At 36.3% G+C, this 22,878-nt stretch overlaps 1 protein-coding gene across 3 annotated transcripts in view; it reads left to right on the top strand.

Annotated features, from left to right (window-relative positions):
- The window catches only part of CDYL (chromodomain Y like), a 106,163-nt gene extending 85,208 nt beyond the window's left edge, over positions 1–20,955 (top strand). The window contains exons 4-8 of one of the 3 annotated variants that reach the window (XR_008448686.1): positions 9,438–9,694; positions 10,318–10,490; positions 13,016–13,226; positions 14,407–14,990; positions 17,979–18,111. Coding sequence is in view for 2 of the 3 variants with exons in the window: in XM_054059432.1 (XP_053915407.1) it covers positions 9,438–9,694; positions 10,318–10,490; positions 13,016–13,226; positions 17,979–18,122; positions 19,128–19,286 (944 nt within the window). In the remaining variant the exon portion in view is untranslated. Of the gene's footprint in view, positions 1–9,437; positions 9,695–10,317; positions 10,491–13,015; positions 13,227–14,406; positions 14,991–17,978; positions 18,123–19,127 lie in introns of those variants that run through there. The other 2 variants (XM_054059432.1, XM_054059433.1) reach the window with 2 other exon arrangements.
- Positions 20,956–22,878: the final 1,923 nt, after the last annotated feature.

The following is a 22,878-nucleotide window of genomic DNA, read 5'->3' on the forward strand; positions in this document are numbered from 1 at the left end:
ACCATGGCCCTAAGCACCACACTTACATGTCCCTTAAATACCTCCAGGGATGGTGACTCCACCACTTCCCTGGGCAGCCTCTTGCGGTGCTTGACAACCCTTTCGGTGAAGTGATTTTTCTTAATATTAAATCTAAGCCTCCCCTGCAACAACTTCAGGCCATTTTCTCTTGTCCTATCATTTGTTACGATGGGTGTTTTTCCAAGACTCCTAGCCATGTTCAAGATCTTTGCTATCTCTGCAAATCCCACAAACTGGAGAACTGTATTATTTGTGCTGGGGCCAAGATGGGGGCAAGATGGTGTGGAGACAGATGTCTCCTGTGTTTTCTAGTAGTTGCCTACTGTGATAGAGGGCAAAGCCTAATTTGGTGGATATCATGTAGATGTTCCTTGGGCAAAGTCTTTTACACTTGGAAGTCTCCTAGTGCTGACTTCAGGATTTTTTTCTGCTTTTTGTTTGCAATTGTTATTGGTTTTATTTATTATTTAATATAGGAAGAATAAAGAAGTCTGGATATTCTCTAGGAGGTTTCCAGTTCAGGCATATCTGCTGATCCTAGCTAGTATTGCCAAAAAATCAAACTGGACAGATCATATTTGGCTTGAGAGCACAGGTCATATTTATTTACTCCTTTCCATCATACCTCATTTCAGCTGTTGCCAGTAGATGTTTGGGATGTATTCCTCTCCAACAATATAAAAGGACAAAATTGGCAAGATGATACACTGTTCTGAATCACTTTTTCAGTTCAGAGCATCTAACTATCCAGCACCTGTTGCATGGGATGCCCAAAGATTCCTTTCATCATCCTGCTTTTAATGTGGATTTATTTTCCTAGATTATTGGGAAAACTGGGGGAGAGTTTGCCTCTAGAACAACCCTCTTTAGAAGTAGTGTAAACAGCAGTTCTCTGCTTTGCCTAAAAGCAAGGTCTTCGAGAAAGTCTTGGCTCAAACCCTTGACTCTCTAGTGGAGGCGGCTTTCCGTTGAGTGCCTCTGAATCCAAAGTAAGAACATGCTTGGCCCGTGTATTTCTGAATGTGCCATTCACCCTTAAGAGATATCCAAAAGATTTGAGTGAACACTCAAGAGATTCCTCCTTTGTGGTTCAACCTCAGCCAGTTATTTCTGTCAAGGTCAGTAATTTCTGATGAAGGGATGCTGCTGCAGAACAGGTTGCCTGTGTTAGCAGCAGCCAGCAAGGCTGTTGTATTGCAGGCTACCCAAGTACATCGTATAGCTGGCGGTGTTAAGGCACACAGCTGCATGTACATTGCGTTCTGGAAGATGGCCTCTCTGCTGCAACCTCTTACCAGCTTCAGGGAACTAACTACATATTACTGCCTCTTAATGAACCTGTTGCTGAAAGTCCCACAGAAAGTGAAGACATATTCTATTAACGACAGATGTCAGAGAATGGCTGCAAAGGTACATTTACCTCCTTGAGGTAGATACGTAAAAACAGAGATACTCCTTATTAACAGGGATGCTCATTCCAGATACTGTGAGTGCTCAAGAGGTTAGGGTCTCCAATAAAACACAATATGTACACATCAGTGCCTTGAACCTCTGAAAGCCCTCTAGCCCTTTTTGCCTACTATTCTTCTGCACTGAAATGCTCAGTGTTTCTATGGGCAGTTGTGAATAGAGGTCTTGTGAATTCTGGTATTGAAAAGGCTTGTCTATGCAATAAGAATTAATGTGAATACCTATTGACATCTTGTTTTCAATAAAAAGCTGAATGAAAGTATTCTGCCAACATAGTGATGCTATGCCCATCTATCTAAATTTCATTCATAATTTCGCTGAAATGATCTAGAAAATGTTTGTCTTTATCAGAATTATGTCACGTGTACATGGCATGTATGTTTGTGTCTCTACAGAAAACTGCCTGGAATGCCTTTTAGCAGTACTTGCTCTAGGCTAGCCTTACATTAGGACACTCTTATTCCATGTGAAGGGAAACATTCTCTTCAGATCACTTTGGGGATTGGATTAAATTGCAATGAAGTGTTCTTAATATAGAATGTGTTCACCTTAGGAGTTAGTGTGAAATAGCTGGTATACTTACAGTTTAAGCCTTAGCCTATTTTGCTATAGCTTTCCTCTATATATGAGCCCCAAGAGATATCCTTATTTAGCTCTCAAATTGGAGAGCATTTCAGAAGAACACTGTGGTATCATAACCTGCACTTCCAAGGATATCAAAGGACAAGATAGGCGAATTCTTTCTTAGAAAATGTTCCCGATGTTAAAAGACCTCAAAAAGGCATCTGTAGCCTGGGGAAGGTTTTTCTTATTTGTATTTATTTGCGAGAAAGAGAAATACAACTAACTCTTTACTTCTCTTATCCAATACTTCGGTGCATGCTACTTTGAAGTATGGCTGGGATTTCTTGATTGGAGTAATATAAGAATGGCTGGGGATATTTTTTTTTCTTAGAACCACCCTTGTATAATAGCTAAAATGGTGAGAAAGATGATGTTCACAGTTTTCTGTTTATCAGTAGTATCCTGACTATAGAGTCGATGGAAAAAAAAATCACTCCAAAGTGAGTCTAAGACTGAAGTGGGAGGAGAGAAGAAAGTGATCCTAATTCATCATGATGAAGGAGAAAAAGAATTTTCTCATTTGAGGAGGGTTTATTTATGTGTTTGCAGTGAAATAATAAGAATGGAGATGTACTTGGAAAGTTTTTTGCAGTAGTTGAGAGGGGAGCATTTTTTTCACTGTAAGACAGCATGTGGAAGGCTTACTTGGTACCTTATGCATAAAAATGCAGAATTCCTTTTCAAAGGTAATAGAACTTAGACTTTTTAAAAGCTTTGTTGCCAAATTACATTAATGATGTTACCCCTGTTGTTTTCATGGGCATGATCTTAACTATGGTCTTAAATGTTAGGTCTTATCTTGTTATTCAAGTCTTTTTGAAGTACGTAAAGTTTCTTTTATTTCCACTTATGTGACTTAAAGTAGTCAGACTAAGGTAAACCTATTTAACTTGAAAGCGGAGAGAAATCGTTTTCTCTTGTAATGATTACTTACTTTCAGTGATAGAATTTTATGTTCTGATTAATTCCGTGTTTGGTTGGCCTTACAAGTTTCTCTTTAAGTGGATGCTTACGCTTACATTAGAGAAAACATTCAAACCCAAAAATAATTACATGGCCTATAATGTATGTCTGATGCAACCAGTAATGCTATCTTCCTAACAGTTTCACCAAAAACGTAGATATATTTGATGCTGTAAGTAATCAAAGAAACAGAGAAAAATATCTACAGAAGGAAAAAAAAATGTCTACTATATTATGCTAAATGTGACACGGCAGCCAAGATAAAAACTGATGTAGGACTGAGAAACTCTTAATTGAGGAGAGAAATATTACTAAAGATACATATGTCTGTGTGTGCTTCTTTGCTCATGTTAATTTTGTCCACAACAACAGTATCCCCTAAGAAAAATATATTTTAAAGGCGCAATATTTCAAAATGGCATTTAAAATTAACTCTTATACAAAATATAAGGAAAAGAGGAACTAAGGACATAAGGAAGTGGGGGTTTTTTAGGAGTTGAAGACAGACATTGCCAATCAAGTCTGCCAGCCACTGCAGCACTGTTTACTGCTGACATGTAGCGCTGATGTTTCACCAAGTACTACCACAACAATTTGCCTGCTAGCCTGTGCTTAAAACCCACATTCTTTGTGTATGGAAAGGTACCGTATTTGCAAAAGCAACAGAAGGTGGATGAAGAACATCTAGTGGTTCCCTGTGTAACCATTTCCTGGAAACAGAAGCTTTTCCTTTTTTTATTTGAAAAGGGAAAGTTAGTGCACACATACCCACTCCCAACTGTAAGAGTTTTGAAGAGGTTTTGACACCAGTAAGTATTATAGCAATCAGCAGCCCATAATTTGAAGAAGTATCACCCTTTCCTCACCCCTTTCTTCTCCCAGGCATCTTTGGGGATGCCCATTCTAATGCTGGGGTATGCACACCTTATTGTTATTATTATTATTGCTAACACTGTTTTATGTGTTTTATCAATTCAACACCATATTCTGGAAGGATGTGAGTGAAGTGTATCTTTCATAAATGACCTATACCTTCTCAGACAGTGTTCAGAAACACAAAGCAAAACAATGTTTTAGATGAAAAGTACCATAAATTCAGTATTTTTTTCCTTCTTACAAATATTTATAGTAATATTCAAAGGAAGCTGGAATTTTTGATTCCAGAATGTAAGCATTGTAAATATGTTTGACACCCACCAAAAAAAAAAAAAAAAAAGAGAGACTGTGCCTGTAACTCTTTTTAGTTAATAAATTCAGAAAAACAACTATGATCACCTTCCCTTCTGAGCTGACACACAACTGCATACAATGCTGCCAGTGTTCAAAGCAATTCTGCAGATTGTTTTCTGAAAGGCTGTTGAGAATCTCGGTATTTTTTTCTTTCACATCTTCTCCTGAAAAAATGGCTTCCTTTCATCATCAACTTGATCTTTTGGAAGAAGGAGCCAGGTCTGGTGAATAGGGTGAGTGCCCAAGCACAGTGGTGTTGTTATTAGCTAAAAACTGTTTCAAAGACAAAGAAAAGCACACACCAATATTTTCTGTGCAACGGTAGGAAAACACCTATATTTGAACACACACATCCACTCATCTAAGTGAAGTGGTTGAGTTGAGCCTTCTCTCACTGTGACAGGTTAGGACATGATCTATAGCCATCTCTTTGTCTCTCCTCTCAATATCTTTGTTTCCAAACTATAAGGTTAGTCTGTTTTTTTTTGTCTGACCTTGTGTACTGGGACAAAAAAATGGGCACATATATCGAGTAGCTTTTTGGAGCACTTAAGGGTTTGACAGTTTTTAGAACCCTCATTTTGAATTTATATCATTTGTGCCAATACACTGCAATTCTAAGAAATACTTGCTGTGTAATTGCTAAAGCAGAGGTGGAAAAATTACTGGAAGCTTTTATATATTATGATTGCATTGCAATATCACTGTCCAGGGTTAGTGTCTCGCTGTGTGAAATATTTCATGTAGTGCAGACTTAAGACTGGAGAAGCATAACAGTGTTTACAGTTAGAGCTTGTTAGTACATACGGACATGTAGCAAAACACCACTGTTTGTAAGCAGAAATGGACATGAGGCAACCTGCACTGGAAAACTAATGTGAAGTCTTGTGAATTATATATACAGAGGACTATAAGGCAGTGAAAGTACAGAAAGAACTTTGCACAAATTACGACTTACAATAAATTAGTGCTAGAAGTATTATTGTTGTTAATATTATTATTAGCATTACTATTATTACTATTATTATTTCCTAATCAGTTTTGTAGATCATATTTTTCCTTCTGTGTTACTTGAGTTGTAATCAGTTACGATTACAGTAATGGTGTTTTTTGCAGTTAACACTCTAAGAAATTGTTGTTGCTGGTGTTTGTTCATTTGCTTATTCAAGTGGGATGCTTCTTATTAACTGTTCTGTCACTTAGTAGTGGTCAAAAGAGAAGGCTTGAATAGGCTGCATTATAAATTCCCATCTTGAATATTATGTGCCATTTTGGACCCTGTTCCAAGATTTAGCAGCAAAGGAAGAGGCATGAACAAGAATGACAGGCTTGGGCTGGCTTCTGGAAGTAGAATTAAGAGTACCAACACTAGTACATGTGTACCTGAAAAGAAGGATGCAAAAGAGGCTTTGTTGTCATTTGAGCGCCTGCTTGGCTGTGTCCCCGGTATTGTTTCAGGGAAGGGAGTGCCTCTGCTTCCTATGTAAGCAAAACTGTATTTATCCAGAATTTGAGAGACAATAACAATGAGGCATGGACAGCTTAGAGAAGAGGTAGGGTTTGATTTGTTAAGTTGTGTGTTACTTGTTTTGATTTTAACTCTGTTTATCTAGATGTCTGGCATAATGTATTTTAATTGTTATCCCCCTCATAATTTGGAGAGGTAGCATATTTCTGTCTTTGGCCCGTGGAATGGAAATGATACCTTTACTGTTCTGCCTTTTTTGCAACTTCTGTATTTGGTGTCTTATTTCTTTTTTAATAAGACCAGTTCCTTCCTTATCCATTGCTCATAGCTTTTCTTTTTCTTTTTTTTTTTCCCCTCTTAGAGCAGTTGCATGAAAATGGTGAATGTAGTCAGGTTTTGATCAGCAGCTGCAAAACCAAGCAGTCCTCTAAATTTCATTTTGCATCTGTATGGTGAAGCTTTGCACTGCAATAGCATGTTTTCACCTTTGAGAAGATCACATTAACAGTTTGCAATTGGAAGGGTTTTTTTTTTAACTATGAGTTGTTTGTTTACTTCTTAAACAACCATATTTCTGCATTAGTTGACAATATCCAGAGTAATAGTCTTTTTTTCCAAGTTCTTACTGGTTTTGGAAGGCTCAGTTTGGAAGGAGAGTGCTGTCGTGTTTTGTCTGTCTTTGATATGCTATCAACATTAACATATTAAAATGTAGAACTGCTTTTGGTTTATTATGGAATCTGTATTTTAGAATTGTAAAATATTGTTGTAATTGACCTGAAAATAAGCTCCCTCAATACAAAATTTTCACTTGAGGAAGTCTATGGCAATAAGGTTAATTCTCCCTGGCATTTTTTCTTTTATTTCCATCATCATTTGCTGCAATACATGTCCAAGACTGTTCAGTGAAACAAGCTTTGCCGATTTATATGTGGCATGAAGTACTGCTTTACATCTCTGAGTTGTCTCTTTGGTTTCGAGGACGAACAACGAAAGAGTGAGCCCCTTATAATTTAAGGTGCAGAAGGTCACAACCTTACAGCAATAACAACAAACACTAACAAATGTATTTTAACTCTGTTGTTGTCATTTTCTAGTCTGTACCAGCTGGCTGACTCTCCCTTTGCAGAGGTGTGCTTTCTAAAGCCGACAGGTTTCTGATTCCAGTTCAAGTATCCTAAAAGTGTGTTTACGTGATTGGATGTAGGAGACTTATTCCACTCAATTGCAGCTGTCCCTTTTTTGTGGTTTGAAACTGCGACTATTGACAAGTGCAGACAGTTTTTATATAAATTCAGAAGGTTTCTTGCCAATTCAATAAGCATGAAAAGTGGTGTGTGGTGTTTAAATCTTGGTGGGTCTTGCCAGAAGTTTCATCTCTCAAAGTGTATAATCATTGCCTCTTACATCTAAAAAGTAATTTTCTGGTATTTGAGTATGTCTTTGGAAGTATGAGTCGTGGGAAAAGATCTACTCAAACCTCTTACAAAAGTTTACTGACTCTTTGTTTGGGTTAGTCTAGTCTATTTTACTTTTTCACTACAGTTATGACAGAAACAGTAAAATCTTATATTGGAGTTCAGAAATCAGAGCTGATTTCAGTTGTTTTAATTTACCTTTCCTATGGAAAACTGAACTTTTGCAGCCAGTGATACTGTTTCATCTTGTGCTCCTAATGAAGTACACGGCCCTAAGAGTAGTGTTCTTGCAAATTCCCTTTGAAAGGAGTTCTTTCATAACAACATAGTGTGTTTTATGAGGGAAAAGTATCAAAAGCATCCCTCATCAACTTCATATTTGATACTTATCAAATTTTTATTTATTCTGCTGAAATAAAAAAAGGAATTTGAATAGCTGTGGAAAATTCAGGAATAAATGTGAAACTTCCGTGACAATATTAAATATTAACTTTGTTTCATTTTGTTCACTCCTGTTGTCTCTGGGACGGATCATAAACTGAATATAGTTTCTTATTCTTCCCTTTAAACAACTGAAATATCTTGTTGTCTTTACCTTCTGAGTTAAAGGTACAATTTATCACACAAAAAAGTGATATAGTAAGAGGATTAAATCACTAATACATCACAGAAGACTTTAAAAAGTTAAATAAAACCTTATTTTTCTATAGCTCCTTTGACAACTTGCCTGATTAATCCTAACAGATTTATAATCAAAGATTTATATTAAAATATTTGATATAAAGACTTTGCTTATTATATGTTTTAAGGCAGTTTCTGAAATACAAGTAAAAAATAAATTATGTTCTAAATTTTATTAGTCTTTATCTTAATATATCTGTCATACTTCACGAGTAAGCAGCATTTGAATACAGTTAATATGTGGAGATATTGGACATTCCAGTTATTTAGATGAGCCTGCTTAATGTCTTCACTGGATCCACAAGTGTCTGAAGTGTCTTGTGGGGGGTTGGGGACTGGTTGTTTTAAAAAGCAACCACCATTCCACAGCATTTCATGTTGTTAAAAGGTGAAGAATACAGCTTTTTCAGAAAGGTAAGGATTAATTAAGCAAGATCTAGCAATAGCATTAAATTAACAATTTATTTACGCATGGGCTAACTACTCTTAAGACATCATATTCATGATGTCCTGAAGTAGCTGTTCGTGAGATAAGGGACATGGGTTTCCAGTAAATTTTACCAAAGTTTTAGAAGTCTGTTTTCAGGAAAAGGGTTTCCCAACTTTCCTATTTTGGCCTTTAAGACATTTTTCTAACATCTTTAACCCTACTGTCTCGTCCTTCCATGCATACTCCATTACTTTAGTCGGACAAACTTCATGGAGATTTTACATGGAGACTTTAACATAAAGATTTATTATAGATCCAATACATCCTCTTATTTTCTCTTACGAATGCTAATTATTTTGTATTGTTTCTAACATGGAGTACAGAAAAACTTATCCCTTCATGAGGAATGGCCTGTTTACTTGCATGCCTTGAAATTCTGTCCATTCAAGTGACTGGGAACAAGACCAGAAAGACATGAAGCTCTGTTTGCCAACTCTTAATAGAAAAAATTGTTTAGACTTGGGAAATATTTCATAGTCTATGAATCTATTAAAATATCCGTAACCTCATGGGCCTTGTTTCTCTCTCAGAAGTGTAGTCTGTATTTCTTCACTTCCATTCTCTTTTAGAGATTATTATGCTTTGTATGATCTTGTCAGTCAAGTTCTTTATTTGGCTTATTGTAGGTGTCATTTTCTTCTGTGTATTAACTTCTTGTGAAACAAAAGGCTTCTGCTTTCTCTTTGCAATCTTGATGCCGTTAGACAGATTAAAGGTGTTGGAAAGGGAAAAAGCAGCTCATCTACCTACTGAACTGCATTGATATCAGAAAAGTTAAATAAACCTTTTCTTTCCTTCTAAAAATAAGTATATGATGATCGGTGTGTTTTTTTGTGTAAAATTTATTTTCGCACAACTGTGAAATGGATTTGATGGATCTCTTTGTCACTTTAATTTTGCACTGTGCACAGTGTGTATTTCTGTAAAATTTTGGTAACTTCCAGGAGACTGAATTTCATATTTACTGTGTCTTCTTGATATGACTAGCGTTTTTTCATCCTATTTGGGATTTAGCAATGGCTAAGCTATTAAAATGTAATTAATGGAATATTACTGTTTAAATTACACCCAGGTACATCCACCTTCATGGAAGCATTAGCAGCCAATGGTACAACTAACATACAGACATCCGTAACAGGAGTGACAGCCAGCAAACGGAGGTTTATTGATGACAGGAGAGATCAGCCTTTTGATAAAAGGCTACGTTTCAGCGTGAGACAAACTGAAAGCGCGTACCGGTACAGAGACATTGTTGTCAGAAAACAGGATGGATTCACACACATTTTGCTATCAACAAAATCATCTGAAAATAATTCACTAAATCCAGAGGTCAGAACAATCATGATTTTTGATGGGGGGCGGGAGGGTGCTGGGAAAATTCTAAGTCTCTGCTTCATTTATGCCCGTTATTCAGACACGGACATACACAAAACAAGATTAAGGTTGCAGTTTGCAAGATGTCATACAGGCGACTCACTTTAAGTGTAGTTCAGTTGAATTTAATTACATTATCTGAACATGTAGATGTAATGTCTTTTATAAGGCATGTGGTGATTTATGAAGTGCAACTTGGAAAAACCTTTAGCCTGAATTAAACTGCTTTTTTTTCTGTACTGGTTGCATATGCCATCTGCTGTCCAAATTACAGAAATGCTGAATGAGGGGTTTAGTTACAGATCACATCTAATAGATCTTTTCTTAATAATTTCATTATCTTAGTCTAATTACATTTTTGAAATACAAAGCTTCTAGTACTTTAACTTTCTTATTTTTGGATAATGAAAAAAGTTAACTTTTTTAGTATGAAGGTTGAGTGGATCCTAAGGAAAAATTAAAGATATTGAAGATTGAGATTTCCTTGGGGGAGGAGAGGGGAGGAGAACAGTATGCTATTTTATAATGACGTAATAAAAAGATTCTAATGAACTTTTGATTTATTTTTTTTCTTTCAGGTAATGAAGGAAGTCCAAAGTGCACTGAACACAGCAGCTGCAGATGACAGTAAACTCGTGCTGTTCAGTGCAGTTGGTAGCATTTTCTGCTGTGGTCTTGATTTTATTTATTTTATACGACGTTTAACGGATGATAGAAAAAAGGAAAGCACTAAGATGGCAGAAGCTATTAGGTATGTAATATAATCTTCAGTCATCTGAGTAGATATTCTTCATCTGGCTTATTTTATCTTTTTTTTATTTCAAAAGCTTCTAATTCAACAATATCTCAGACATTCACCCGTTATGTGATACAGGGTGCAGCACTTCTTTATACTCGCTGTCCCTTTCTATTTGGGTTGTCATTTCATGCATCACTATTTTAACTACTAAAATTTAACTATGAGAACTGGTACTATGGTAATACTCCTCCATCTGAAACCAATTTTAAAATCTTAGCCATAGGATTTCAGGAAAACAAATTTAACACTCAAATACAAGATGTGTACTGAATATAGTACACTCAGAGGAGTGGAATGATGGATATTTTAGAGGAGTGGATTAATACTAGTGAATATCATCCCAACACCATATACCAAACCTAACATTTAAACAAAAAGAGCCGAACAACTGCAAACTAGAAGAATGTGTATGGGAAAAAATATGGGTCTTAGACATAAGTAGCTTATCATTCGAATACTGGTTTTGGCAGCCGAGGCTCTGGGTTTAGCTCTTGTATGGTTCTGGAGTATCTATATTCCTTCAGAGACATAGGTTCTGTTGTCGTTATCAATACTGATGTCCTTAAAAAAGGCCTTGTAACATGTAAAGTCTGTTTCATTGGAGGCACAATTGGCTCTCAGAGATCATGATAGTTATTTTTTCAAAGGAAAATTTTCAGTCATTCTATGTAAAATTTGCTCATGTAGTGACTTTAGATGTGTCCAGGGGACAGAGGCTCTTAACACTGAGCTTCTGTCACAACTTTAATTCAAGCCCTTCCAGAAGCATGATTTGTCATCTATTAATCATTGTTAATAAAATGGATCAAGATATAGGTAACTTAAAGCATCTATGAAAACTCCCTTCGAATATAATTATGGTATTTTTCATAGATATGGCCCTTACTGGACCATTGAGGCATGATTAAATTATCATCTTAGGTCTCTGGGTGGGATGTTTATATGATGGCTTGAATAAGATGGTTTCAGTAGAAATTGTTTTGCATTCATCTATTTCACTTCACAAGAATGAGTTAACAAGAAGCTTGGTAACCATTAGTGATGGATACAATATACTAAAACTGTCCTGTTTTGCTGAAATACAAAAATATGTGATGTAAATAAAAAGCAAATTTAAAATTACCACTAAACCCCCCCCATTAAAAAAAATCATTAAAAACCCATTCTTCAGTATCTAATACCAAAATGGGTATATTGTCTGTCACTCAGAGCAAAGGAGTGTTTTGCTGGTGCAGACTCAGCTGTATGTTATACTGTGTACTCTAATCAGGCATCAGAATTTATCGTTAACTTAAACTAAATATGGGTAACTTTTTTATTATATGTGGTAGCTAATAACTGAGAAATGACTGCACGGCAATTTTGAGGTTTTAGAAGTCTCCACTTGGTCTGATGCTTGCGTACACATACATGAACACATGCATGCTTTTTTCCTAAGAATATCTTGAAAGTGTTTACTGTAAGGAAGTGTTTCCTGTTGTTCAAAGGGAAGATCCTGTGTTTCACTTTGCACTCATCCCACCTGGTCCTATCATAGGACACCACTGAAAAGATCCTGGTCCATCCTCTTTGTACCCTCCCCTCACGTATTCATACAACTTTATGAGATCATACTGAAGCCTTCCATTCTCCAAGCTGAAAATTCCCAGCTATCTCAGCCTCTCCTCATGTGAGAGATACTCCAGTTTCTTAATCATTGTAGTGGACTCTTTGCTGGATATTCATCACTAGCTCCATATCTCTCTTGTACTGAGGGGGCCAAACTGGACACACTACTCCAGGAGTGGCCCCATCAGTACTGAGCAGAGAGGAAGGATCACCTCCCTCAATATGCTGGCAACACACATCCTAATGCAGGCCAGGATAACATTAGCCTTCTTTGCCATGAGGGCACACTGCTGGCTCAAGTTCATCTTGGTGTCCACCAAGACCCTCATGTCCTTTTCTGCCAAGCTGCTTTCCATCTGATGGGCCCGCAGCATGAACTAGTGCCTGGGTTTGTTCCTCCCAAGGCACAGAACCTCACACTTTCCTTCATGAGCTTCCTATTAACCCATGTCTTCAGCCTATCAGGTCCCTCTGGACCCAGTATTGGACAGTATTGGACCCAGTACTGACCTCCTGGGGTACATCACTAGTTACTAGACTCCATCTAGACTTGGTGTCACTGATCATCAGCCTCTGGGCCAGCCATCCAGACATTTTTCAGTCCACCTCACTGCTCATCCAGTTCATACATCAACAGCTGGTCAGTAAGTCTTATGGGAGACAGTGCTGAAAGCCTCACTCTAAAGTCTATGTAAGCAATAGCCACTGCTCTCCCCTCATCCACCAAACTAATGACCTCATCATGGAATGTTATCAGGTTGGTTTTGAAAGTTATGTTGCTGTGGAAGTGAAATATTACATTTTCAAGGACTGGTATATTTTACTCTTTCTGTTTGTGTAGTGAGTGCCATGTTTCTGTTTCTCTTCAGGAATTTTGTGAATACTTTTATTCAGTTTAAGAAGCCTATCATTGTAGCGGTAAATGGCCCAGCCATTGGACTTGGAGCATCTATATTGCCTCTGTGTGATGTGGTTTGGGCTAACGAGAAGGCTTGGTTTCAGACACCATACACTACTTTTGGACAAAGTCCAGATGGATGTTCATCCCTTACATTCCCCCGGATAATGGGCCTGGCTTCTGTAAGTAGCTTGCAGGGCAGGGGCTGACAGCTTCACAACGCAGTTGAGAGATTTTATCCAGAGTGATTTCAAGACTTTTTACCATTGCTGTGTTGTCTTTTCTTTATTTTTCTCTCTCTCATGAAAATGTTTCATGAGAAACCTGTGTTTATAGCTTCTCTGCTCCATGCTGTCACAGCGTAGTCTGTACCTGAGTACACAAAGCAGAAAGCAGGCATGGGACCTAATCCCACGTCATGGGCACCCTTAACCCTGACGGTGGCAGAAGAGGAAGGTGCGTACCAGGACACACCTTCCCTGCTGATGCCTCATGAGGACCAGCAACCAGTGTCTTGTGTTCAGCACGGCGTCAGAGTGTAGAGGAGAATGGGCTGCTCTGCATTCAATGTTACATAGCAGAGCACTGTGTCACCAGCTATTTGCCATCAGGTGGTAGTATGCAAAATAAGTAACTCAGCTTTCATGTACTACTTGTTCTCAAGAAGTCGTGTTGAACTTCCTTGCTTTGTAGATATCTGCTGATGCTTAACACAAGTGTGTCACGAAAGAAATACTCAGTTCAACTTACCTTTGTGAAGGATTATTTTTTTTTAGTCTTATACTCTATTTACAGTATTGCTAGATTCGAAAAAAAAATGGTAATGCTTTGCATTGTTCCTGGAAATATAAACCACATGTAACTTAGTATCCCTTTCTTTTGCCTTCCAATTATATGAAATAATCAAACGTAGCTTAAAGACTATTTAAAAATGTTTTACCTACATATTTTTCATATTGCTTATTATTTTTTATGCTCTGTTCTTTGAAAACTGTTAGACCTACCCCCATTCCAATTTGAAGTTGAATAGCAACAATATGAAACAAGTCCTTGTAGATACACCTGTTTTTCCTAAATTAATGTTTATAATAAAAGCCAATTTTTCCCTTCAGATATTTATTGATTTTAAAAAATACATATTTTGTTACATTAAAAGCATCAGTTTGAACAGAAATAATGACTAATTGTGTGATGTCTGGATTTAGTTATTATAAGAGAACAGAAAAGGTAACTGAAATAGATTAACAGTTATTAGAGTATCTTTAATATCTTAGCATGTTTCAAACTACTGATTGTTGCTTTCCCTTTTTATTTGGCCATCCATCCATTCATCCATCCATTCCATCCATCCCTGTCCTTTAGAGAGTTGTGGTTGTTATTTTTTGTTTCTTTAGAAGTTGTACAAAACGCACAAGAAGCTCTTCTCCAATATACTTTCACGTGTGTTTGTGAATGCTCTCATTTTTAAAGACATAAATTGAGAGCTTCTAGTGATAATAATTCAGTAATATTAAGTGCAAAAGGGGAAAAAAGTCCACTTTCCTCATACTACCCTCAACCCTCTGCAGTACAGCAATGTCAATGCTGTATTGGTTAAAGTTGGACTTTATTCAGTTAATTTCCTTAAATATGTTGAGTCCATACCAAAAGTTTTGATAAAGTAGGATGCTCACTATCTGTAAAAGGGAGCAAGAAGTCAGCAGAAAGAATAGGTGGTATCAATAAGATGAGAAACATTTGGGGAAACAAAACTAAAATATTATTTAATAAAAAGGAAAAAATTAAGGGCTCTGCATGCATCATAAAATTTGCTACAAATGTATTATTTCAGCAATATTAGTCCCACACTTAACTCTTGTAGGTCAGATTCTGTGCACTCTTTTTATCACCAGCAGTTATGAAAAAATCTTCAGTCGCAAGATTGCTGGAAATGTCTTCTCCACCAGGTTAGTTTTGGCTGGTGAGCAGGTCTGCATGGAGGGGTTCAACAAAGTTCATTAGTACTGCAAATCCAAAGCCCAGACCTTAGCATTCAAAACTGATAGTATATTTGGAATATTAAGAATTTTAGAAGGTTTCTTAAACTTGGCTTTTGCGTTTTGAAAATAATCACCTTAAGGCATCTGAAGGTGCCATCTCTCTGGGGGGTATGTTATTTTTTGTCTGCTGTGGAGTTCTTGGTCTGGCTTTCTGGTTCTGGAAATAAAGCAGAGGATCTGCGTGACTGAGCTTCGCATGCTGGTGTTTCCTATCAGTATCCAGCATGCTTAGCAGTACTTATGCTTTTCTGTCAGCAATGAGGGATACGCATTTCCATAGTGCCTGTAGTTGACATCACAGCCAGGGTCTCGGGCTGTACAGAGACCAGCTGCCTCCTGATCATAGCTCCTCATACCAAGGAGCTCCATGGCAGCCAGTGCCTGCACAAAAGGTACCCTGTGAGCCTCAAAGTACTCACTGTAGAAGAGGGACAAGAGGATGTCCCATTGAAGTTCCTCTGTGGAAGGAAAAAGACAGATTGAGTAGGAAATGGGAGTTGTTAATGAGAATCTTGTATTAATGAAATATTTTTGTTGTCATCATTTTTATTTCTGTATTACAGTTCTTGGAAATAAGCCACCATTGTTTTAATTTTCACAGCACACACAAGGCTTAAAATAATTTAGCAGTGGGCCTCTGGCATACATTGTATATAGATCAAAAGTGGAGATGCCAGAGCAAAACATTCCCCTTCAAAACCTGTCAACTGACAACACTAATGGGAGCACTCATTTTGTGTGAGGTTTTCTGCTATTGCTGTGCTAGAGCTGGTAGAAATAAGATAACTGCAGTGTTATCACTTGTGGTTTTTCACATTCAGGAGGACTCAGCAGTTGCTGCTGAGTTTTAGAAAAAAAAATTGAAGTTTTCCAGCATTCATTTCTAACCGTCTTAGAAAAGATACATGTGAAGAATATGTAGACCTGACCAGCTACCTTAAATTTCTGACTTTCCCCTAGTTAGATTGACTTCATGTTTTGATCTTTCATATATAATAAGTGTTAAGAATTTTTTAAACTGTTGGGGAAGGTTTTTTTTCCCATGTCTCCTTAGGCAAATGATTCCAGTTTTTAGACAAACCTCTGTATATCACTGATTTTTAGCTAGTATTTCAGAGTAGTATCATTTGCATATAATCTGGAAAATTAAAAGGTATAGTTGTGATAGCCTGGGGTTTATTGGGTTTGGGGCTCTTTTTGTGGTTGTTGGTGGTTTTTTAAACTAATATATATGAATCACAACTTTCCATATTAACTTATGAGAGGTGTGCTAATGATAAATATTGTGTAAAAGATCCTAGGAAACATCTCTCTTTTTTTTTTTTTTATGTGAAATAGACTGGGAGTCAGCAACCAAACTGCCAGTGGAATCCAGACTTTGTACTTCATTACAAAGGAAAAGTAGTACACCTTAGTTTTCAAGTTTCTTCATGTGTACTGTAGGCAATATCAGGAGTATTGCCTATAGTAACAAGATAACTTGAGATCCTTAACTGAAAGTTGCTGTAATAATTACAAAAATTCAACTATTGGAAAAGATTTTAAAAAGATTCCAAAATTTTGTCCTCAGAAATGCTACACCTGTTGGGCTTGAGTTCTTTAAATTTTACAACAGCTTTGTTTTCTGTATTCCAAGTGTTCAGTGATGGCTTTGTTGTATTTCCGATGTAGATTAGTCATTAAGGAAGAGTAAAACTGACTGGGATTGCTTTGTTTGCTTTTTTTTAAGTTAACAGTTACTCTGACTTTTTAATCTTTGCTGACTGTTTCATGTGCAGATGCCACTGCAAACAGAACTTCATTAAAGTTAGAATAAGCTTAAGTATAAACAGTTGAAGAATGAATTGGTTTGGGTTTGAGGGGACCTTAAAGATCATCTAGTTCCAACCCCTATGCCATGGGCAGGGACACCTCCCACTAGATCAGGCTGCTCAAAGCCTGATGAGATTTTAATGGGGAAGCTGATAAATAGTGAAGTATATGATAATTACAAATCAAAAAGATTTACAGAACTAGAGATCACCTTATTGCATAGACTGCAGTACTCTGTTCTGTACTTTTATTAATTAATGTTTTCAAAGTGCGTACAACATCTTTTAAATAGTGGCTTGGGTTTTTTAATAAGACTGATAAGCTTTTGAAAGGATTTATCAGTTCAGTAATGAACTCCTGAATAAAACAGGAATGCTTGTTTACTATGAATCTGATCGGAAATTGGAATATACCCTGCTCCCTTCAGTGGGTTTTGGGGGTCAAATTCTGGGATGATCCAGCAATTTTAAATGTTGCATCATAAATGAAATACCATAATGCTGAAAATAAAACATATATTTAGGTTTCAAACATTTTCAGAATTAATCAGCATTTTAGTCTCTAAATATTTAGCTGTACTTTTTAAGAAGACTGCCAGTTCATAAGAGGTCTGCCACCAAAACTGGATTATCTTTATAACTTACAGATAATGTAGATTTTTAGCGAAACTTCATTGCTGCAACTAACATTACGATGAAGGGCAAGCTAATATATTCATAGCTGTTTTACACATCTGTCAGGCATTGTAACATTTTAACACATATATAGTTAATGAAGTCAGCAATACTGCAAGAAAAGTAAAGCTAATGAACACTTGTAAATCAGAAATGACAAAAGATGCTTTTGCATTTAACTCTTAATCGCAGACCTCCATATTTTTATAACTACGGATGTAGTATACTCAACAACACCAACCAGCTATCTAAGGCAATTCCTTTTCTTTAGTAGTTAAAAGTTGGAAGAGCTGTAACAAAACTATTTCAATTAGTGCAGGCATTTCCCTTTATTTGTTTTGAACATTTTTCCTTTAATGAGTTTTGTCTCATTACATTTCATACCAGAAGTAACTTTTTATCCCTTCAGGCCAATGAAATGTTGTTCAGTGGAAGGAAGTTGACTGCGCAGGAAGCTTGTGCCAAAGGACTCGTCTCTCAAGTGTTTTGGCCGGGAACATTCACACAAGAAGTAATGGTTCGAATTAAGGAACTTGTCACATGTAATTCAGTTGTAAGTTTTTTTTTTTTATTTCCTTACAACACGTTTTTATGATTAAATTAGCAAGACTTAATCTAAGTATTATTGGACTACATTATTATGTCCTTCTTAAAGAACACCATTTTCATGAAACCAGGACCGCAACAGCAATGTCTTTTAAGACATTCTCATGTATCCTTTTGTGTTTGGGTTTTTGAGGATTTTTTAAAGTTTGTATTTGACTCTTCTCTATCATATACCATAGTACAGTGCGGTTAAGAACTTTAAACCAGCGTGGGACTTTTCAAAACATATTTTGGTTGCCTAAGTCCAACAGTATAAACAGTTGCCAGAAGAACTGCGCAGAAACACAGAAATCTTGAGTTATCCTGAGTTGTAATTTAATGTCTTGAGTTGTAAATTACTGAGGAAATAAGTGAAGTCTTTGACATTATGTTCTGTTGTGCTTAAGTTTTATGAGTAATGCCTAGTGTATTCATGATTGTGTGCGCTACTGGCAGTTGCACAAGGTAGCTAAAAGTACCAATATTTGATTCTTTATTATGAGAAGAGATGTAGTACAAATTAACTGTTCTGTGCATTAGCAATTTTGGATTTTGAAACCAATTATTAGTTTTCTAAATGGAGAAGCAAAGGAGACTTTTTAGTTTATTTGGAATGCTCAAGAGATTTAAGGTCTGCCTGGTTATTAGAGCAGTTCTGGGTAACAGAGTTATGATTAGCTTTCACCAAAGTGGAGTCGGGAGTTTTCTCTGCTTATCAGTATAAAACCATATGTATTCATAGTTATGATTTTGTGTTCTTCATAATTTCCACATTTTTGTGCACTTGTAAATTGTGCTGATATAGAGTAAAGGAAATCCTTTCTGATGCTATGAGAAACATTTCTTAGCACCATAGTATTTCCATGGACTGAGAAGCTTAAGTACTTAATCAGCCTCAGGATTCTTCCATATAAATCTGTATGACACTAGGTTCTCAGGTAATACTAACCCAGCTCCCTTTTTCTTGGTGCAGGTACTTGAAGAATCCAAAGCTTTAGTACGTAATATCATGAAGGTAGACTTGGAACAAGCAAATGAAAAGGAGTGTGAAGTTTTGAAGAAAATCTGGGGCTCAGCACAAGGGATGGACTCGATGTTAAAATATCTGCAGAAAAAAATTGATGAGTTCTGATGACATGCCCATTGACACTGGAATTGTATTTCTCGGACATCAGGGCAAATAAAATATGCCCATTTAAATAAACTATATAAACTCACCCCTTGCTCAGCTTGGGAACAGGAGTGGACGCCCCCTCCCCTTTTATTGTCAAGGGGTTTAAAAGTACTGTATTACTAAAATTTGAACAAAACTCCTCTCTCCCTTATTGTTACATATAGAGATATATACACACACAGAAATGTGCTTGTGTATATATATCTTTTTAATATATATATATGATGTAATATGTGAGTGTGTATATAGACACACACCCACACAAGCTAAAAAAAAAAAAAATGATAGAGTGCACTACCAAACATCTCTTTTAAAGGCTCTAGTTTTTGTTATCTTTGGCTAGTACTGTATCAAATAGAGAATGGATTAAAAAGTGAATGGTGTTGCATTATTTTCTGTGTGGCAGGGAAGTCTGGAATAATGCTTTTCTTTCTCATTAGAATACAGAATTGAAACGGGTATTAGCCAGCCCTTACTTTCACTACCCAACGAGTCAGCTAAGATACGAGGCACTGTCTCACAAGAAGGTTGAAATACCTCAAGTAATGGAACATTCTAAAATTTGGGGGAATTAAGCCCTATTAAAATTAACTCATGCATATCCCCAAAAAGAGAATGTGCTCAGGATTAATGCTAAGAAAACACTCTGTCCTTTTTTGGGGGGAGGTATACAGGGGTGGGAGGAAGGGGGCAGGAATATGTTTAATTCTTACCCAGATAGCATGAAGAAACCACTGTCTCTTGGGGAAGGGGAATGAAGGGAAATGGGAGGGGTAAGAAAACAAAAAAGCTTGTTTTGCAGTATTAGTGAATCACTGAATATCTTATGTATGAATATCCTAAGTTATAAGTTAGTTTAGTGGGTTTTTAAATAGTCTCTCTGGGTTTTTTTGTTTTGTTTTGGTTTTTTTTTCTTTAATAACTACATAAGTGCTTCTGTTTCTGGGTGAGAATACTACTTTATATACATTTTGGGTTTTGTTTTGGTTCTTTTTTTCTTATTTGCTGGTTTTAATTGATGTATTACACCAAAAATGCATTTTATGTTCATAAATTTTAGGTTCACTTAGAATATATTATTTAATAAGTTAAAATTCATTTGGCACACTATTAAGTAAAAAAAAAACTCCTTTTAAAAAAAAAAACTACCTTATATTAGATGTTTAATGTTTTTTGTCTATGCTTTTTTTATTATTTTAAATATACACTATATACAGTATGGTGTAAAAGAGTGCCCTGTGTAAATAGACCTATTTCGCATTCCTTTCAGGAGTGGTTATTAATTCCTGACTCCAGATATCTATTATTACTTGGGTATCTGTGCTTGCAATCTTATTGAATGTATTATGAAGAATGAAAAAGAAATCAAACCTTATTTTTGTACAGTTTTGAAGTTTTTACTTGGAACTGACCCACCTCCCCTTCCCAGTGGAGAGCTGTACAGTGTGTAAATCTGCCTTTACCTTGGATTGGTACAGTATTTTTGCATCTGTGGGACCTACTTTTTTTGTTCTAGTAGTTTGAACTATATATAAACTGTACAATCTGTAAAGTTTTTATAGAATAAATATTCAGCTGTGAAAACTGGTTAAATAAAACTAATATTTCTTAACACATTTTAAATATGGTTCTCATATAGTTGTCTTTTTCAAAGACATTCCAGTTCTGATTTTAAAGTAAGAGTTGCTGAAACAAATCTTGCTAACTGAAGACTTTAATATTTACGTTTTATTTTGTAAACTTACATAAACTTTTAATGATTTCCTTCAAATGGAAAGTTGAAAATTCATTTATTGTTGTAAACTACATAGAAGTTTTCTCTTAGCGCATGGGTGGGGAAGAGGACATATAGGAAATCATTTTACCCTTAATTTTTTGTTCCACTTCTAAAAAAAAAAATTCAGTAACTGTTTCTTTGCAATATCTTAAAAATGGGTCATTTTCCCTACAATTCTGTGGTAAAAGGAGAATTCCTTAGTTGACTTTGGTTTTATTGAAAGGGAGAAGGAAAGAGACCTTAAAGTCCTGTAATGTTAAACCTTTTGGTGTTTGACTCAAAATTATATGAAGATCCTTTTTTTTGGCATCTGTGAGAAGCACGTAGGCATTAATTGCATCTATTTCAGCTGGAGGATTATTTTTGCTTTCCTTAAATATCAAAGATTTTTACTGCAACAGAAGACAGTTTCTAGAGATATTTAAGAATTAAATTAGTTGAAGGTGCAGGCAATTCAAATGGAAAATAATTCCACTTGCTTTATTTCTGTGGTATCAGGCTGTTATTTTATTAATTTGCATATTAAGATATGAATAAGTTGGTAACCATGTAAATTTCTGTCTGACTGGAGAAAGTCCACAGTTCAATGAATTCATATGTACCGTCACTGTCACAGAGAAACTGCCCTACCTTTATACTAAAGCAGTAACTAACTACATACTATTGACAAATTATTTAATTTGTCAATATTTTTGACAAATTAAAAAACAATGTACACATTTTGTTAATAGAGTGGGCTATAGGGATACTGTTTCTTTAGTAAAACACTGTCCTGTTCTTTTCAGTGTAGGTCCACAAATATCCTTTAATGTGTATGAAAGTTACAGTTAAGTCTAGTTTAATCTTTGCAAAATAATAACAGAACAAAGGCGGAACAATTGTAGACTTCTAACAGGAAGCAATCGGGCCTGAGACATCACAAAACCTGATTTAGGACATTTTAAAATGAGTGTTTTCAAGGCTTTCCTTTACACGAGACAGGTCTCTGCCTACCCTGTTTCATTGCTGATACCTGTGCTGTTCTACTTAAGTTTGCAGTACTGCACAGGCAAATTAACCTGGAGCTTCAGATTTAGCTTCTGATAACTGGATGCATCTGTAGCCACAGAGGATTGACGGTGCCCAGGGTGAAGCCAGCATTACTTCTAAGGCACCAGATGGCTTCCAGAGGTCTCTTCCAACTTATACCATTCTGTGAAAAAAAATACTTGCATTCATTTTCCTACTATCCAGTCATCATCCATCAAACCACCTCTATGCCTAGAACTGCAGACTTATCAGGCCCTGGAACACAATATGTTTTAGTGTTTGAGACCCCAACATCTTGTGCTAGATGATACCAAATCACCCAGGACAAAGAGAAGTACAGATCAGCTTGCAGGTTCCAGGTAAGACAGAGATCATCCTTTCCCCTGTCTGTTAAATAGCATAAAGAAAATTTGTTTGTTCTAAGAAAAAGAATGTATTTGTTTCTTCAAGGATAAACAGAACTGCAGTACTTAACCAAAAAAAAAAAAAAGCATGCCTTTTACAGTATCTGAAACATTGCTTAGGCCTCAGCAGGTCCTTGAAATTTTGCATTTTTTCCAAGGTCTGCCACAATCAATCGAGCTGAACAGTAATTCTGCCACTGGCAGTTATACTGAAATGTAGCCACATGCGCTATTCAAGAAGTCAGCACATAGGATGAGCTATTTACATAATAAAGACAACTTACTAAACACACTATAGACCAACTCTGTAACTCTGCAGGGCAAGAAATCAACTCGTAAT

This window comes from Cuculus canorus, chromosome 2 (genome assembly GCF_017976375.1).
Source record: "Cuculus canorus isolate bCucCan1 chromosome 2, bCucCan1.pri, whole genome shotgun sequence".
NCBI lineage: Eukaryota > Metazoa > Chordata > Aves > Cuculiformes > Cuculidae > Cuculus > Cuculus canorus.